At 36.3% G+C, this 19,554-nt stretch overlaps 1 protein-coding gene across 1 annotated transcript in view; it reads right to left on the minus strand.

Moving 5' to 3' along the window:
* The window catches only part of LOC145662927 (suppressor of lurcher protein 1-like), a 2,696,516-nt gene that overhangs the window by 38,060 nt on the left and 2,638,902 nt on the right, over window positions 1-19,554 (minus strand). The window contains exon 12 of the mRNA XM_081728947.1: window positions 18,532-18,739. Coding sequence (XP_081585073.1) covers window positions 18,532-18,739 — 208 coding nt within the window. The remainder of the gene's footprint in view (window positions 1-18,531; window positions 18,740-19,554) is intronic.

Below are 19,554 nucleotides of genomic sequence, written 5' to 3' on the forward strand. Positions count from 1 at the left end.
TATTTTAAGTATTTGATATCAATATAAAGATACCGGTATGTCAACATACACTACATATGGTTTTACGAAATATACCAAATGAGTCTTTATACCTTCTAATATTAAAGTGGCAGAAGGCCAAAATTTAGATTAACTTTGCATCGTGGTTTGCGTAATTTTCTAAGTGAGAATCTGCTGGGTACCATCTTGTTAAATTGGACAATCCAAAATCGCGGCCAGATGCTAAGTGTATTCTTAGTTTTCAATGCTTCTGTCTCCTAAACTACTAGCCCCATCAGTGGTGTATCCTGAAAATCTGGAAACGCTTACCACAGCTTATATAGGATAAAATGTTTATAATGCAAGAACAATTCTCGATAGCCTACATATTAGATTATCTTATTTTACAACTCATGTATAAATATTATCTTCGTAACGATCAGGTATTCTGTCTACTATAAGTTGTAAATTAAGCATATTACCTGAAACTATCAAGGTCGAACTCAGTAAATTAATTCCGAAGGGATGAATCTATTATTTATTTATTTATTTTAAACGAAAGCAACTTGAAACTGATTTAGAGTGCAATTTTATACAGTGTAAATTTTAGATTAGTTTTGTTGAGTTCCTCTCGGAACATACCTCCATATAGGCTTTGAATCCTTTTTTCTCAAATCTTGTGAAAAATATATCAGACTTAACGTTACCTTTTGAAGAGACACATTGGTGCAGAAACGTTTGAATTCGAAATTAAAACTCGAACATACAAATGAAAAGGAATAATGAATCGACACAAGCTTACAGTCACAAATTTCTGTTTTTTTACCAGAGTACGTACAGTTATCTCATTGGGTCCTTGGTCGAACATACTACCGCTGGTCAGGTCTCGTGTAATGTAGCTTAATATTGATATAGGAGATAAAAAAAATCAATGAATCATTTGCTTTGATTCATCCTACTGTGCCTTATCTGGTTTATTTTGGACTGTAATATCGAAAAAGGGATCAAAGTAGTATCAGAATAGCATATGGGAAAGGTAAAATATTCCAATTTAAGTATTACTCTTATATTCTTATCTTTACATTTACGAAAACAGATATTCAAGAAATTTAACTACTGAATAATATCAAATATACAATTTCTTTTGTGTTGATGGAAGAAATACATTGACGAAAGCATACACTTTCAAATGTTTTTCCATGTGACCACTAAACCTGCTCCCCCCTTTGCAGAAAAGGCAGTTTGTTCCTCTGTAGAATCGAGCAGAAAGCTTGGAGGTTCTCGCAGATATGGTGGTCAACTTGCCTGCTATTTGGGACGCGTTGGATGTACTCAACGTTCTTCCGCGATTCGAACTGGTGATACGCAAGAATAGTTTCTCGCCGTATTATGGAAGTATAATTGATTATTATTATTATTTTATCTTCTAGAAGGAAGTTTCTGTCTTTGTCAAATACAGAAGGACACCATAAAAGCAAGAGTGGTATATTAAAGTTATATCATGAGGCACTTCCATAATAAAATATTCTTTAATTGTTTATTTACCGGCGATGAGCGCAGTAACAGAGAAATCGCCACTGAACCGAAATGTTTATTGTTCTAACACTAAATTGTATGAAGATGAGAGGATAAAATATTATACGAGGATGGATTGGAAAGTTCGTGGCCTGACTTACAAAGTTAGAAAATATTTGGATAAGTTATGTTTTACTTTTCCACGTAATCCACTTTGACCTTTACGCCACATCTGTGGTAACGCGTCTATACCACTTTTAGAAAATGATTCGTCGAGCCCTGCAAAATATCACAACACAGCACTTTTCATCTCTGCATCCGAACAAAATTCCGCCCCCCTAAAAGTCCTTTCTAGGTTTGTAAACAAATGAACGTTCGTGAAGGTCAGAGCAGGCGAATAGAGAGGTGCGGCCGGTAACAGCTCGAACCCACAGGAATGAATTTCTGCCATGGATCCAAGGGAAGTGTGAACGCTCGCATTTTCTTGGTGAAACAACAGTTTCTTCGCATCATTTCTGGCCTTTTAATTCTGATTTCTTCACGCAAACGTCACAGAGGAGTGCACTAGTATTCAGAATTGATAGTCTTCCTCTTTTCTAAGAAATCAATCAAGATAATGCCCTTAGCATTCCGAAATATTGTTGCTATAACCTTGTTTGCCGACGAAACTTGTTTGGCTTTTTTTTTTTTTTTTTTTTTTTTTGAGGGGGGACAGGAGATCCAGGTTGTTTCAATTGCTTCGATTGTTGTTTTTAATGCGGTGTATAGTGTATGGTGTACCCATGTCTCGTCCATCGTCTTAAACCTGCCAATGAACTCCTCCCGATCAATTTGAAACAGTTCTAAACAATCACGGGAATGGTGAGTCTATAGCGTTTGTGTTCAACTGAAAGCAATTTGTGTTCCCATCTCGCGAAGATCTTAGAAAACCCTAATTCTTTTACGATACTGTTTTTTGCTTGCTAATAAGGAAATGCAGTGTCTCATCTACCTCTCGGATTTTGTTTCTGCGGTGATTTAAAATCACGTCAAAATTTAATTTTCTGTAGTAGTCGTCTTTGAAGACCAGGGGTCATCTTCAATACTGTTTCTGCCACGCTTAAATTCAGCTACCCACTTTTCATTATTGAATACGAGGACGCAGAATCTCCTACTGTCTCTAGCATGTCCATATGAATTTCCTGTGGTGTTAAGCTCTTTTTATGCATGTACTTAATGACAGCTCGATACTCGATTTTCTCCATGTCTCAAGTTTCCGTCTTGCTTTGATTTACCACTTTATAAACTACTCACCTCAAACAATAGAGAAATGGAAGTTTACACAATAACTACGAACGGATATACAAATATAAAATAATTCGTTCCTTCCTAGTCAGGTCACAAACATTTTAATCCACCCTCGTATTACTTGCTGTTGCTCATATTTGAAAGTAATAACGACAAGTATTACTGAATTTAAAATATTCAATTTTTGGAACGTAAGAATATTTAGCTCTTGTACACTATACGTTAAAATTGTGTTTAATTATAATCTGCACGCTAGCGCCATCCGTTGGTGTCAGTCAGTCAGGCAGAAGAGATAGTGAGTAATCGATATAGGGGCGACTGTGTATAGGGTTACACACAGATTAAGACGTTCTGCTTTTAAAATTGTCGGGGTTTGTGACCAATTTAACATCAACGACACAAACATATATCCAATTTTTAGTTAAATTTTCCCGAGTTTCTAATTATCGTATTTTTGCAATTAGGACAATAATTTACGCATGCTCAGTGACGATACCAGAGGGGACAAGGAGATGTTTGTCTTCTGGTGGTTATACTTGTCCTATCCACCTGATAGCCGACCCAAATATATATTTTAGTGTAGGTCAATTAATATGAAAATATTCTTTTCTGTATATGAAAAAGTAGTTTCCATCAAAAAATTCTCGCTGTCCTCCGATTGCCGTTACAAAAAATCAGGGGTGAATCCAGGGGGCAATCGCCCCCCACAGAAGAGGAAACTTTCTTATTTTATATATAAATAAAGTCATCCCAGTGTTTGGAGCTCTTAAAAGTAGCTCTAAACAGCAGTATTACAAGCCACCGCCTCCCTCCAAGACGTCTGTCCTGGATCCGCCCCTGCAAGAAATTAATGTTGTCTTCGTCATTGCGCATGCTCATAAAAACATACGTTTCTTTATATTGATAAAGAAGTGTGTCAAATAACAATGGTTCAAAAACGAAAGCAATCATGTCATATTTGCTAATATAAGTATTACTGTGGGACTCGTAAGATTCGTTCCTAGAAGACTTGCTTGCATTAAAAACATTTTTTCCCCTGTCTTTCATTCCCATCATGAGATGGGCGGGCCGCAGAAGGTTATGCCTTCTCTATGGCCAGTGATATAAGAAAAGGTTTGGTGAATTAATATCAGATGGTTCTCAGGCTGTTATGCAATATTAAGAAGCAGATAGGTCATCTAATAAAGAGTTGCAGAAGCAAAGTCGATGAGAGATGAGCATGGAGTCGTGCATAGAATGGGAATGTGGTCGAGTTCAGACGGTGGAAACTAAACTGTAGAGAGATCCATGTCTGGGATCATGGATGGTGGATGTGGACATAGTGGTGATAGATACGGCGAAGTGGGTTGTGCGTCTCAGGGGAGTTGTCCTGTTCGTAAATAGCCAGAAGATGATCGATAGGCGGGTATGCGTATCTGGGTTGCGTAGGTGTTTGCTGCAAGAGCTCGTCAATTAGAGGATGAGCATTGGTAATGCGCTGAAAAATGTAACGGCTGCGAAAGCGTCGGAGATGAGGAAGATGTGTAGGGATAGTGGTGCGTCGGTAGACCTCTGCAGTAGGTGTTTGCTGCGGTAGAGAATATGGAATGCGGAGTGCATGACGTTCAAGGATTTGAATGCGTGACACCAAGATATTTTAAAGTATCCTGGACCGGAAGACGAGAGTCCAAGAGGGTAATCGTGAGGCGCTCGGGATTGCGAGTAGGGCAAAACTTATGCGTCTTGAGGCCAAATAAGGTCATCTGTGTTTTCGTTAGATTTAGTTTAAGCTTTCATTTGAGGATCCAGGCAACAAGATTATCCAGCGCACGTTGAAGGAGGTGATTAATTTGGTCAACGGAAGACCCAAGTGCGAGATACGCTGTATCATCGGCAAATTGGAGCATATGGACTGGAGGCGGAGAATGAGGCATATCAGCGACATAGAGTAAATATAAGAGGGGTGATAGCACGGAACCTTGGGGAACGCCAGCACGAAGTATGAAGGTTGGAGATTTGGTATTATTAATCTGGATATAAGCTAGTCTGTGGTGGAGAAACTGAGCTATGATCCGCACGTAGGGAAACGGCAGAAGGGAGGTAAGTTTGTAGATTAGTCCAGCGTGCCAAACAGTGTCGAAAGCCTTTTCGATATCAAGTGATACTAGGACTGATGGAAGGCGTTTGTTAAAATGGTTGACCAGTAAGGAGGAAAGTTTGACAAGTTGATCGTTAATACCAAAGGAAGGTCGGAAACCAGCTTGAGTAGGTGGAATGATCACCCTTTCTGTAATGTATGGCTGCAGACGCTTCATAAGAATACGTTCGAATGTTTTGCTAAAAGCATTCGCGAGACTGATCGGTCGATATGATGCCACTGAGGAGGGGTCTTTTGCGGTTTTAAAAAGACCACTATCTTAGCAAGCTTCCACGCCGTTGGAAAATAGCCGGTCGCAAGTATTGTGGAGTACAGATGAGCGAGTAAGAGCAGAAAAACTGCAGGCGCATGGAGAAGTTGACGATAGAAGATATACTTACGAATAGTAGCTCATGTGAGTAATGCATAGAAGTATATGTGTCATTGTTAGGTGTCATCGTTAAGAGAACCGAATAACAATATATATACACAATATGATAGTTAACAGTAGATTGTTTTACATAAAAAGTAAGTAAATAAGCAATGTTTTCTAGGAGAGTAGATACTTTCAACTAATATTGGCAATGAGCGACACATTGTGAACAGAACATAAAATTCATTCATTTTCTTGATTTTCAGAGAAACATTGCACGAAAATTGAGCGTCAAGCATGTCATTTTGATCAGCGTGATAGCAATTATCGACAGTCATATGTGTATCAAGTTTGAACGTTGTTTTAGTTAAAGAAAACCTGAAACCTTTAAGAGTTTAATTGATTACTTTGGGCCTTATTTCATTACCCATACCCAGGGGAGAATCCAGGGGGGGCGATCGGGGCATATCAGAAGACGAAACTTTCTTATTATATATATATATATAAATAAAACCCATACCAAAATTTGGAGCCCTTAAAAGTAGCAGTATGACAACCCCCCCAGAAGTCGGTCCTGGATCCGTCCCTGCCCATACCATATATTGTCGTGTCACTAATACTATAATTAGGATCTTGATTAGCGGAGGATGAGTTTTAGGATGATTCTCGTTCAGCGTCAATTTCTTAGGTTTAAAATAAATGTTTTTTCTTGATTTTCTTTAATTTATTTTATGCTCACCGATATCGTTTTGTTTAGGATAATATCTATTATTTGGTATATGTTTCAGTTTTAGGCAAAATACTTTGCTTAAATCCTAATATAAAGTTGCAGAATTTTTCTAATTCTTTAAGTCTTTAATGATGGTAATAAGGACTGTCACAATGACATATATGAAACATGTACTGTGACGAAAAAAAAAACTATTTTTAGTCTTAAAATTCCGAAGAGGCGAAATTTAACAGGATTCTGTATCACACACGACTTTCTATACCAGGCTACACACAGGTTTGTTGCTTAAGCAGAACCAATCTATACGACCGCAAATCATGTGTGTGTCCTCCATCGGCACGTGTAGATTACAGAAAATCATGGTTATGTACAGTGCCGAATTTACGTATAAGCTTGTCTCACTTTTTGGGGGAGACCAAGAAAGTTTTCAAAAAAAAAAAAAAAAACTGAACGTGCATTTCCAAATTATAGGATAAATATAAAGGTATAAAACTTACCTACATTAACAGTATTTTGATTGTGTAGGCTCCTTTGATGTAAGTAATAGGGTCCCTTCTGCTAACCTACTCCCAAAAATATCACTAGTTTGCTCATTTCTTCACATAACGTGTCTATGTTCTTCATGTATGTTTCCATGGCAACATGTAGCATGTAGCTGGACACTGCAGTGGAGACAATTTGTCATCGACAAAGGACAACTGGACTTATAAAGAGCCAGGCCGGTAGCCAGCCCAAAAATGTAGGGGGGCCGGCTGAAGTTAAGGGGGGGCCCGACCCGAAAATATTATAGTTCATTTGCAAGCCTACCGTGAAAAGTTTAGGGGGCCCGCAAAACTTTAGGGGGGCCCGGCCCCCTAGATCCCCCTGGATACGAGCCTGTAAAGAGCCCCATTACCTTCTATAGCTTAGGGCCTCTTCAAACTTAAATTCGCCTCTGGTCATGTACTTTTATAAACATTATCTGGTTGCGTACTGGAATAAAGTCCCATTCTTATGTACGAAATATATTTTCCTTCTGCCCGGAAATAAACGGAGAAAAGAATTGAGTACGTAGCACCATCTAGAAAGTATGTTCGGGACATAAATACTTAAAGATAAGGAGTACGGATGCACCTTCTAGGTTGACTGCAGCTCCAACAGGGTACAAAAAATCTACACAACACCGATAGCACCTTGGCGTGGTAAGAACATCACCAGGAAAGCCGCCTATAGCTGAAGTTGATGGATTTTCCTTCTAAATGCTCTGCATTTTGCTTTCCGTGTAGCGACAAAAGAGGTACTCAGCCTTTGACCTTAGATTACCTCTACAATCTGTCCACTTGCTCAATACCACCATCCTTCTCCTAAGTGGTAAGAGAACATAGACACGGAAGAAGTTCATTTACAAAGACCTCAAAATAAGGAAGACGTTCAATTCAACTGAAGAGAATTGAGGCTTAACGATTCTTGTCAATAGAAATAGAAGAAAAAAAAAGGAAAATAAAACAGTGCACCTCAAAACGACTTTTCAGCACTTTGCCTGTAAAAATCCCATTTTCCAAGTTCAATAAGTTTTAATAGCGAATTTCCTCAGGTTAAGAAAATCACCATCAATTTACAAGCATTGCATATTGCCAGTAAAAGGTAGACTGCAATTCCTTTCTTTGCGAAAACCTGATATAACACATGGACACATTCTTTTATCATTATTAAAGGCAACGATTTGCATGGAGGAAACCGAGAAATATAAAAGTTGATCACTAGAGCGACCCACATTATGCTTTATTTTTTTTCCAAATTATGCTTTATTGTTAATTTCAATCCTTGTTTTACATTAATCGTGTATAATGTATAATATTTACTATACATTAAATATTCTAAATATCTTGATGTACTTATTAATATTTTATGCAACCCGTTTCTTTCATATTTAATGAACTTTCTACTTAATGCACTGTGAAGACATATGCTTCACTCGGGTCAGTTTTCTCTATCACTTGTATGTGTCTTAGAGGTGCATCCTGTGTGCAGAAAGGAAAAGTGAAAGATGCCACCAAAAAGTACAGAAAGTGTTCAAGTTCAAGAGGTACCGTACACATAACAATATAGTATGGAGTTCTTCTGTACTATTCATTCTTGGCGGAAACTTTTCTCCTTCCTTTACTTTTTTCTTTTCTCCACATCAAAGGATTACACCAAAGACCGAAAAGAAGTTTACAGAAATAAAAATAAGTTTTTCATTGTTGCATTGTTATGTTCTCAATGATTTTGTATTGTATATATTGGTTTAAAAAATATTAATACAGTATGTTAAACTTGCACTTAAACAGAATTTTCCAAGAATTGTACCACAGGTATATATTTTAATTTATGCTTTATGCTTTTATTTTCTAAAATTATGCTTTATTATGCTTTTAAATTTAGTTTCTTCTAGACCGTTAGGCAACCACAACCATGTTCAAGGTACCAATCATATGTGTAATTTGCTGTTATGCTTTTTATGCTTTTGGGTTGCCCTGATTATCATTTATTATCGCGTAAGATTTAGCTTTATTATTATTAGATTTCCAAATTACGTTACGCTCAAGTGTTCTATCTACCAACAAGTGTCAGAGCAAAGATGGTACGAGATATCTAGATGCGGTTTTCGCAATTGATTCGTCATCCAATGAAAGGTTTCATCTTCTTTGTTAACTCTCTATCCAAAGCAGAAGTGGTTCAAATTAATCATCTCCGATTTTAATGTATTACTATAAAACGGAAATGAAAACATAGCGAGAAGTGTTTCTGTGCAAGCGCTTCAGAGTCCCAAGGCCATAACACTCTACCAAACGCGGAGGTGGTACAATTTTAATGTTACTTCCAATGGCGCAAATCCCGGGGGGATGAGGAAGACATATCACCCCAACCTTGGAACTGGGGACTGTCCCCCCAATAATTCGATTTGAAATGTGTTTTTTGGGGGAGGAAAGTGATGATTTGTGTCCGACTGCCACAATGAAAGCAGATGAAAGTGATGTCTCCCGCAGAATAAGCCTCAAATCTGCCCGCCTCCCAATGTTGAAGACAACTCTGCTCCCCTGATCCTCCACAGCATTGTTTTTCAACTTCGTAAATATTTTGAAGATCGCTTAAAAAAAAAAAAAAAAAAAAAAAAGATTATGGCAACGGTCTTACTTGTCCCCCATGTTGAAGACAGATTTGCGCCGCTAATTATTTCCGGTTTTAATACTGATTTCCACAGAGCAAAACCGTAAAAGATAAGGAGATGCAGTTCTCTGCAATCGATTCAGAGTCTCAATAATAGGTTTCTGCTTCTCCATTAATCCTCTATTCAAACCGGAAGCTATTCACATTAGTCATTTCCGGTTTTAACGTTTATCGCCATAGCGTCTCAAGGCAACGTATTATGACTATCCTGAACACTCTAACAAAACCAGAAATGATTAAAATTTGCTACTACTTTCAGCTTCAGTATTGGCTTCTGTAGAGCAAAGACGGTAAGAGATATCGAGAGGTAATTTATAGCAATCGATTCAGCTTCCCAAGTGTGGGTCTCCTATCTCCGCCCTTTATCATCTATGTAATCCTGAATTTGGTTCAAGAAATAATTAACACTTCTGTGCAGAGTATATACACTAATTTATTAAAACTAAAATACAGTGTAACTGTTTCGACAACTTAACGTTATCTTCATCAGACACTCCTCATCAGAAAAAAGAACATAAAACAGGCTGCAACTCAACGCTACTACTTTTCTGGTTTCGGCCAACAAACGCAATGAAAGGGTCAAATAGTGGCATAAAATGGGGTCAAAATGAGATTATATGGAATATAGCAAGAACGAGAAGAAATATCGGAAAAGGTTAAACGTACGAAATACTACCCATAGTCGACGCAAGGCAATAAGGTAAAATTCACCCATGTGAAGAAAGCAGAACATCCGGAAATAAACCAATCACGTGTACAACATTGTCAAAATGTGTTACGAAAATGAGCGAAGAGGGTGGTAGGGAGCAGGAAGAAAGAAGAAACAAAAACAGAATATACATATTTTTGCTTTGGGTGCATACGTCACCCGTATGCGGAAGAAACGCAGATTCATCTCAATGCGCGAAGATGGGAAAACACGTAGGAAGGATGCAAACACCGTTCGTATAGACAGTCAGTGAGACAGTACTGCGCAATGGATTGGATGTATTTTCTATCGCGTAATGGAACAAAAATGCATATCACAGTAGCATGTAATAGCAGGTGGTCCGCATACTTACGATAAACAGGAACAGTAAGTCAGTACCACACATAATTATAAACATTACATCACTACGAAAATACGAATACAACATAAGAGTAATAGTAACACTTTTGCTTTTGTATTACTACTGCCTACACACATTTTCGTTTCCAACATCCATCTCATCGTTATTCTCATTACGCAATATATGCAACCCACTGCGCAGTACTGTCTCGCTGGCTGTCCATACGAACGACGTTCGCATCATTTCTGCGTGTTCTTCCATCTTCGTGCATTGAGATGAATCTGCGTCTCTTTTGCATAGGGAAGACATATGAACCAAAAGCAAAAACGCGTATTTCCTGTTCTCGTTTCTTCTTTCTTCTTGTTCCTTACCATCCTTTTCGCTCATTTTCTTAACACATTGTCACAATGTTATACAGGTGATTGGTCCATTTCTGGATGTTCTGCTTTCTTTACATGGCCGAGTTCTACCTCATTGCCTTGCGCCGACTATGAGTAGTATTTCGTACATTTAACCTTTTCCGATATCTCTTCTCGTTCTCGCTATATTCCACATAATCTCATTTTGACCCCATTTTTATGCCCCTATTTCACCCTTTCAATGCGCTTGTTGGCCGATATAAAGAAAGTCAGTGTCGCTTTTTTAATGTTCTCTATGTCTGTGCAATCGTATCACAATCGGCGTGTTACATCAGGGTGCTCTGTCTTGTAAGTATTATTTTACAAAGTGTATACAGTTTTCGTAAATATTTTATTGAAAACATACTTTAAACCAATATTTCTTTTTAAAATTTCACATTTGACAGAATTTTACGTTACTAGATTTTAATATCATTGTTAGTCCTACCAAACGGACAAAAATTGAACTAAAATTTGTACACAATATGCTTGGAATAGCATTGTATTAGAAGTTAGTATATTTGGAAATTTATATTAATAGTGTTATCAGTGTGTCATATATTAGTAACAGATGGCAGGGAAAAATCTTTAGAATGTTTATTAATATGTCACATTAACCAAAACATATCTATGGAAGTATAATAAAGTACATTAAAATTCCTTAATTAAAAGGTTTTATATTAGCACTTTAATAGTAGGAGAATTAATATAATACAAGAAACACGGAACATTACGAAATTCGTTTCCACAATTTATTTTATTTGGTAAGATGTATGTTACGAGAGCTTTAATCAGAAACGTGCAAACTGACTTATAATTCCTAAAGTTTCTCTCCAGGTAATTAATTATAATTAATTATTAATATTATTATTCAATTTGTTTGCACTTCATTTATAAACGGATGCTAGAAGTAATGAAAATCTTAAAGGTGTAATTAGTATTGTTTTGCCTTTAGGGTTCTTATGGAAGAACAGCCACATTTAAATGACCGATCTGTTTCGACAAAATACGGATTTATTCATAGATACGAAGGAGAAACTTATAAAGTCGTAATATCACATATTGTAACTAACCGAGGAACTTGAATCTTCAAGAAAAGTGACCTTGAACGAAACACCATTTTTATTCCTAGCTAGATTATCATAGCGATAATAGAACTCTTGGTGGATGCACTAGTTGGAATCTTTCTAATCTCTTTAATCTTATTTCTACTTGATGTTATATAGACAACAGTCCCCATCGTATGATATTTTACTTCATAACCAGACCTGTACACTTAACCTGTTAAGTTTTGTGGCCACACATGTATAAACATGTTTTTCTCACAGTTCCAATTTAAAACTTAAAGAAGCCACTAATAGTGGATATATTATCAATTATAAAGAAGGAATTTGGTGAAAAACAAAAGGGTAAATGCAAAAATGTTTGGAAAATATATCAGTTTAAATATATTCTATTTTGTGAGTTATCATTAAAACATTTAGTGAGTTAACTACGTTTTAATTAGTTCCAGAAATTACGAACTTCGGGCATATATAGATGTTATAGTAAAGTAGTTTGTATTTATATAATATTCATAGTGGCTGCTGAGAATGATCTTGTGCAGTAACATAAAAGGGTAAAAGCTGATGAGAACCAGTTTTTGCAGGGTAGTCCTCCTTCAGGTTTATTATAATTGAGATTACGTTTGGGAAATACTACATCAATTGTTTCCATGTTGTGTTCGAAAACAATATTTTTTTGAAGTAATTGATAAATTATGTAACTGAGCTGAGTTGCAAAAGTTCCGTTAATAAATATTCACTTGACAATTTTTAAAGCTTTGCGTTAGAGGAAATTGATAACGGAAGTCAAAGTAAATGACAGTTCTTGCATATTTTAGTATCAGTTTCATGTTAGTTAAGAAGTGAAATTTTTGAGACTGGCTTACTTGGACATGAATGACATTCATTAGTACTATAGAAAATAGTTTCTGTGGTTTTTCTCAGAAACTGCTCATGAAGATTTTCCTTTAAGCACGCCATTTTGTTTAGCTCAATGAGATCAATGAATTTATTTATGTCTCATTATTCTTTGGACAATACTTTCTCCGTTATAATCGAATACTATTGCGGATTATTATTGAGTATACTTTTGCAAAATATATTGATCATTGGAGAGAGTTAATACTAATGACGTAGCTCTGGTGAAGTGTACCTTAGTGTATCAATTACCAATGTAGTTTTAGGATAATGCTATGAATATTTTCAAGAGAAAGAGACATAATATTTCATACGTAATGTATCAGTTTCTGTTGTATTTTCTATGATAGAGGCAAAGTCATACATAAAAAAGGAGGGGAACTGAGGGTTATAGATAAAAGCAATAGGACGTGAGAGTGGATATCTCCTTTTTTACTCGTGGTTTCTCGTGGCTACATCTGACGTAACAACCGGGGATTTGGAGTGATGCCAAAAGAGTCGAGGTTCCCAGCTACCTGCAGCGGCTTTGTTACCGGAGACAAATGCTTTCCGGGTTCTTCATGCGATGATTCTCCACGAACACCCACCATCATCAGAGATATCATACGATTCTCAACTTTAACCTTTTTATTATATGTTTTAGCTACTACGAGTGTCAATACACGCCTAAAAAAATAACACTGTAAAATCTTCAAATATTATAAAATTATTGAAAGTAGCTGTAGCATCAGATTTGTTATTTCTCGTTATGTATATTTCTCTGGAAACGTTCACAAGATCACAATTATTGTTTAGTCAAAATTATTCATGTGAATAGACAAATCTTTATATCTAGAGTTAATTACTCAGGATAACTCAATCCATATATTTATCGTTTATTTTCACATGTTGGTGAAAATTACACTATTTTTGCTTTCGACCTACGAAAGGAAAAAAGAAAGTATGATAATTGTGAAAAATACCGAAAGCGAGATTTTCACTGATTTATACGTTTCATTGGTCATAGGTAGTGAAAAAGTGATTTTTCGATTTTTACGTCTGTTTGTCCGTTACGCCCTTTTGTCTTAATATACACTAACCTAGAAGCCATATCGTTCCAGAAGGAGTTTTCGAATTTTGTTCCCACTACTAAAAATAAGGATAGTTTACTGAAGGGTGAAAATTAAGAAAATGCGATTTTCTAAACAAACAAAAAAAAAAGTTCATATTTCATAAAGCAATTTCTTATTAAGAACCCACAATTGTGGTGTAAGTCATTTCTTTAGTAAAAATCAAGAGGAGCGAATTTATTCGAGGAATGAGTTTTTTTTTCAGATGATTTTTCTCAAAAAAAGACTTGGGCGATTTTAAAAAGTATTTCATAAATAAATAATTCATTAAAAACCTGACAATATGGGATAACTCATTTATCCTAAAAGTCTACGAGATGTGGGGGTGAGGTTTTTAACGCTTTTCTCGAAAACGACTAAGGCAATTTTGTTCATACTTATTTCATAAATAAATATCTCATTAGTCCCACACCTGACAATATGAAATAACTCATTAGTCCTGAAAAATCTACGAAGAGTAGTTTATTCTTGGGAGTGAGTTTTTTGGTCGATCTTCAAGAAATCGACTCAGGCAATTTTATTCATATTTCATAAATAAATATATCATTAATATTCCTATAATGTTGCATAAATCACTTTCAAGAGAATAACCAGAAGTTTAGATTGTTCTTGGGGAGAGTTTTTTTTGACAGTTTTGTGAAATACAATTCATGTGATGTTGTCTAACATATATCATGAGTTATTTCTGCGTAGCATAAGTTCTAAAATATAGCATAGAGAAAAAAAATCTGGCGCTGGGCACTTTTTTTCGGTGTCCCGACAAAACGTACCAGCGACAAAACGTACCACTTGAATTTTCGCGACAAAACGTACCACTTTTGACGACCTGTCACAAATGACAACCTGTCATGGATTAATTAAAGCATTTCTGATATTTATTCCACGACAAAACGTACCACTTACATAAATCACAACCTGTCATGGACTAATTAAAACATTTCGGATATTTAATCCGCGACAAAACGTACCACTTCATGTTAAGAAACTACTTCCTCATGAACAGGTAAAACAACGGCAGTATAAGGTTGAGAACAGACAGGTAATGTATCGAGTTGTCAAAGTGCAGAAACTCATTGGTAAAAGAGGGCTCATTTACATAGGAAATGTAGCAGCCTATAAACTGAAAGACACAGCTATAGATCATGGAAACTTTTTGGATATTATTCCTTTCTTAAGCAAATTTGATCTTCCGCTTAAAAGTAATTTAGATAAGGTCACCGAGAAGAGTCATATACGAGGAAGTAAGCAGGATTGTGGTCGCATAACTTTTACTAAACACGGTGAATTATGTTTTGAATGCTATCACCACACTTATCAGAGAAGATATTTCGAAAGAAGTCTCTCAAGCTTCAATATTTTCTGTTCTATTAGACACTACTCAAGATATAGTCGTTTCAGGCCAGTGCTCTGTTGTTTTACGGTATGTTGTTAAAATGGTTGTCATTGTAAAATGCATATCTACCACAGGCCAGTGTCTTTGCGGTTTACTGCTGGAAATTCTGCAGAAGTTGAATCTTGATATTAAGAAGTGTATTTGAAATTCAACCGATGGCTCAAGTAACATGCAAGGACAATATTCGGATCTTTTCAATTCACCTATGATGAGTTACACGTGTGATTCAGTTGATTTTGAGTTTAACGGCCCTTTTAGTAGCGAGGCCATATGAGACGGGGCATACTGATTTACGGGAAATCCGAAGCACATGAGCTCCGCCGGGAATCGAACCCAGGTCTCCCACCACAAAGTCGCATACGCTAACTGCTTAACTGCTAAGAAACTCAGTTACACGTGTGGTATTACGCTCATATACTCAATCGTGTCGTATACGATCTGACAAAAAATTGCATTGATTCTGTGTCATTGTTCTGCTGAATGACTGTGCGATATTTATGCGTGAGTCTTATCAGCGAATGTACATTTGGAAGATCAAATGTTAACAAAGGCGTCTTAGAGTTATTGTGGAGACAAGATGGTAGAAAGCTGTTGTTCAGAAAAAGCTTGGTCATTTTTCGAACCCAAAAAGTGCTTTGTATATAGAGTTGAACATAACAATTAAGAAAATTGCTTCTACAGAAAATATCAAACCAAAAGCTAGGTGTAAAGCGAAAGGATATATAAAAGATCTTCTCAAGTTCAAAACAATTCGGACAGTAGAAAAGTCCCTTAAGATATTTCAAGTGACGACCTCTCTGTCAAACTATCTCCAAATAGAGGGCCCTGCTAGTGTAGCCCTATCGCATAGTGCAGACTACTCTGTTCAAACTGAAAGAGTAGAGAGATGATTTTGAATCCGTTAAGAATGCAGCATTAAGCTTTGCAGAATGGGCCAATAACAAATTTGAAGACTTAGAACGTGATTTCTTTTTTTCTATTGACCTGTCGACAATTCGCCTTCAGAGATGGACAAAGATTTTTCCTGTGAATATGAAGATGAAGCTGCTTCTATCCAATGACCAGGTACTGCATCGAAGCATTCAACACAATATTGGACATGGTAGTTTTGAGTATTTCTTCAAGATTCAAGAAGCAATGTACTTTATGGATTATTTGGACCCTAGCCACTTCAACCAAGTAACAGAACTTCCAGACGTGCCTTTCGATAAACTTACATATTTTCTGAAAAACTAGTTAAGAAGTTTCCAATGATACTATAAATGTATTTTCTTGGACTTTTGAAGGACGTGGATATCCTTGAAAGTTAGTCTTGATGACGAACACAACCGAGGAAAAATGGCTGTGCTGATGATGCAAATGACTCAGAATTAGGAGAAAGTACATTTGTTTACAGGGAAAGCGAATGCAAAACGTGTTGCAAAATTGTCCAATGTGCTGCTTTTTAATTTTGAAGAATTGTAATTTGTGCAGTAATACTTATCCAGGTTTCCAACATACAAATTTTTATTGACTTTGCCAGTAACTCAGGTAGCATGTGAAAGAAAATTTTCAAAATTGAAATTAACTTAAATACATTAAAAATAGGCTAAGGAGTACCATGTCTCAGGAACATTTGAAAACATTTTGTTGATGTCTATTGAAAAAGATTTATTTAAAAAAATATTTCGAATGCAAAAGTTATAGATACAGTAGCATCGAAAACTAGACCTAAAACATCTGCTAATTTTGTAATATAGTATAAGTTCTCCTTGAACTTCATTTATAATATTTTGAACAATTCAGAATAATATACTGTTCAAAGAATATCAGGTTTTAATTGTCAATTGTTAATACTATTGACTTCCTGTAGAAAGAAAACTGTGCAATTGATTTGTGACATTGAGATGGTGGTGGCCCTTGTGGGAGAAAGCGCCCGCGCCCCTCTAATAATGTCTATCTGTCTCTGGTCCAAAGCCTGGATAAAGTGTGATGAAAATCAGCAAATATTCAAATATTGCATATGCAAGATTCTTGCTGGTCTTGGTCTGGCGATAATCTTGCAGGCCTGGTCTTAGTCTTAGCCTTAGTCCTAGTCTTGGTCTTGCATCGGCACTTTTCTCACCACCAAACTGTTCAACTTTTAACCTTGTTTTGGCCGATATATATATATACTTATATACCGTCCTATCAAGTGGTACGTTTTGTCGCCTGACATTATTTGATGGCTGATTGGAAGACTCTTCGCAAGTAGCCCTCCAAGCAAGTGGTACGTTTTTTCGCTTGTCATTATTTAAAGTGTTTTTAGAAAATCCTTCACAAGCAGCCCTCAGGGTAAGTGGTACGTTTTGTCGGTGGTACGTTTTGTCGCTAGTACGTTTTGTCGCGTATTCCTTTTTTTCTTATGTTTCATTGTCAGTTATTTTGGTAAGAGATGGCGAAGTAAGGTAACAGATGGGATCTGCTGTTTGGGCGCTGAATACATGTCAAAGGCATTTTCTCCCTATTTCTTACAATTATTACTAGTCTATATGAATCAATACTCAAATCTTTGAGCTAGTTTTTACTACTTCCGGTTTCAATACAATTTTCTCTAACTGTAAACATCTTCTCGGGATCCTGAATCCTATTTTTGCATACTGAATCCATATCATAATCTACTTCTCGCTTTCTATTATTTTTTGTACTATGGTGATCATTGTTTAAACTGAACATTGTAGATTTCACCACTTATGGTTTGAATAGAGGGATAAAGGTCAAAATAAAACTTATTTTTAGGCGCTGAATCCTTTTTAGAGATCTATTTCTCGCTATCTCTTATCGATTTTTCTTTTAGAAAATGATAGTCGATTTCTACCCCTTCTTATTTTAGTAGAAAGATGAATTATGAATTATATTTTTGGACTTTGAGCGTCTTTGGACGTTTTTAGCCCATCTTGTATGAGGAATGACATCTCTCGGTGATCCCACTACCGAGGGAAGAAAGGAAGGAACCTGAGATCATTATGTTGGGTCCCATCTCGACATTTTCCCGGTAAGAATGAGGAAAAGCGTCACTCAGGGTGACTGCCATTGAAAGGTATTTATAGCTTTCAGATCGAGTGATCCCGCTGATTATTGAACCCAGGACCGTCTGCAGAATGTCAAAGCGTTAAGGACTAAGCTACATGGACCACTAGTACAAAGAAATGAACTGCAGACAGTATATATTACAGGATGCTTGAAGAAAACATTCCTTCTTTCTAGTACTGTTTGTGTTTTATGTTAGTTAACGTTCAGATCGGCAAGGGTTTATTTCTAACATTTTTGTTTCAGTAGAAGGTTAGATAGATTGACGGACTACAGCTAACCTGAAAGACTTTCTTTCCTTATTAATAGTATAATTTTGAAAACTAAAATAACAACATCATATGAAATATTAAACTAAATTCAGAACAGTGTAAACGTACGTACGGCGACACTCCTTCCACATCGAAATATGTGAAGTGTAGATGCACCTTCTCCTTGGCTCGACCGTGGAAAAAGTAGTGACACTCTGTATTTCGAGGATAGAACCCTGGATAATTAGGACTGGAAAACGTTCCGTTTCTGGTTTCGCTGCTGTTGAACACAAAGGCGCATGGGTAGTCTAGTGTCTGCCTCCCAGACGATACACCAAAATCTGCAAAATAAAAGCAGTTTAGTAAACCTTTTGCTTCTTCTAATACAGTTTTGCAATATTAGAAGTAAGGTCAACATGTGTGAGATTTTCATTACACAGTAAGTATTCTCAAATGTAACGCACTGGAATACCACTTTTCATAAGATCAGTTAAGTCAAGCAGTGCCGGACCTGGTTAGAGGAGAAATGAGTGAATGCCGTTCAGGAATTGTTTCACATTCGGAAATCTAACAGGGGAGGGTAGAATGAGTGCCGAATAGTATATGCTGAGTATTCTAGAGGTGTAGAGACACATTATAACCTGGTAGATGGCGGATCTTGGAAAATGAATAGATACATTCGGTTAGAGAAGAGGATTAACAACATCACGAATGTACTATGTATACTCCTGATTTAAGACATGAAGTGAGCGCACTTTGTTGCCTACATAGTTGAATGTCAGGTATTTTTACTGTTAATAACCTCCCTAAAATATTGAGGCAGAAAAATGCTACTCATGAAATATCCAGAGTTAAAATCACCCTTTACAATAGAAAGATTTGATGGGCACTTAGAACAATTTAGTGCGTTAATGTTTAATTTCGAGTTGAATCTAGTAACTGGAAAATAGAAAACGGTTTGACGTTTCGTGAGATTCTTAATTTATCCTACATTGCACTATTTAGATTAAAATAACATTGAAGCAAATGGCGAAATAGATAAGTCCACACATTAAATTTTCACATTTATTTAGCAGTTAATGTACTTGACTAAGTGTATTTGTACAGTTCTATTATGACTTAAAATTTAAAGATGTATATTAAAACGGTATATATA

Source organism: Thermobia domestica, chromosome 10 (assembly GCF_964235325.1).
Source record: "Thermobia domestica chromosome 10, izTheDome1.hap1.1, whole genome shotgun sequence".
NCBI classification, from domain to species: domain Eukaryota; kingdom Metazoa; phylum Arthropoda; class Insecta; order Zygentoma; family Lepismatidae; genus Thermobia; species Thermobia domestica.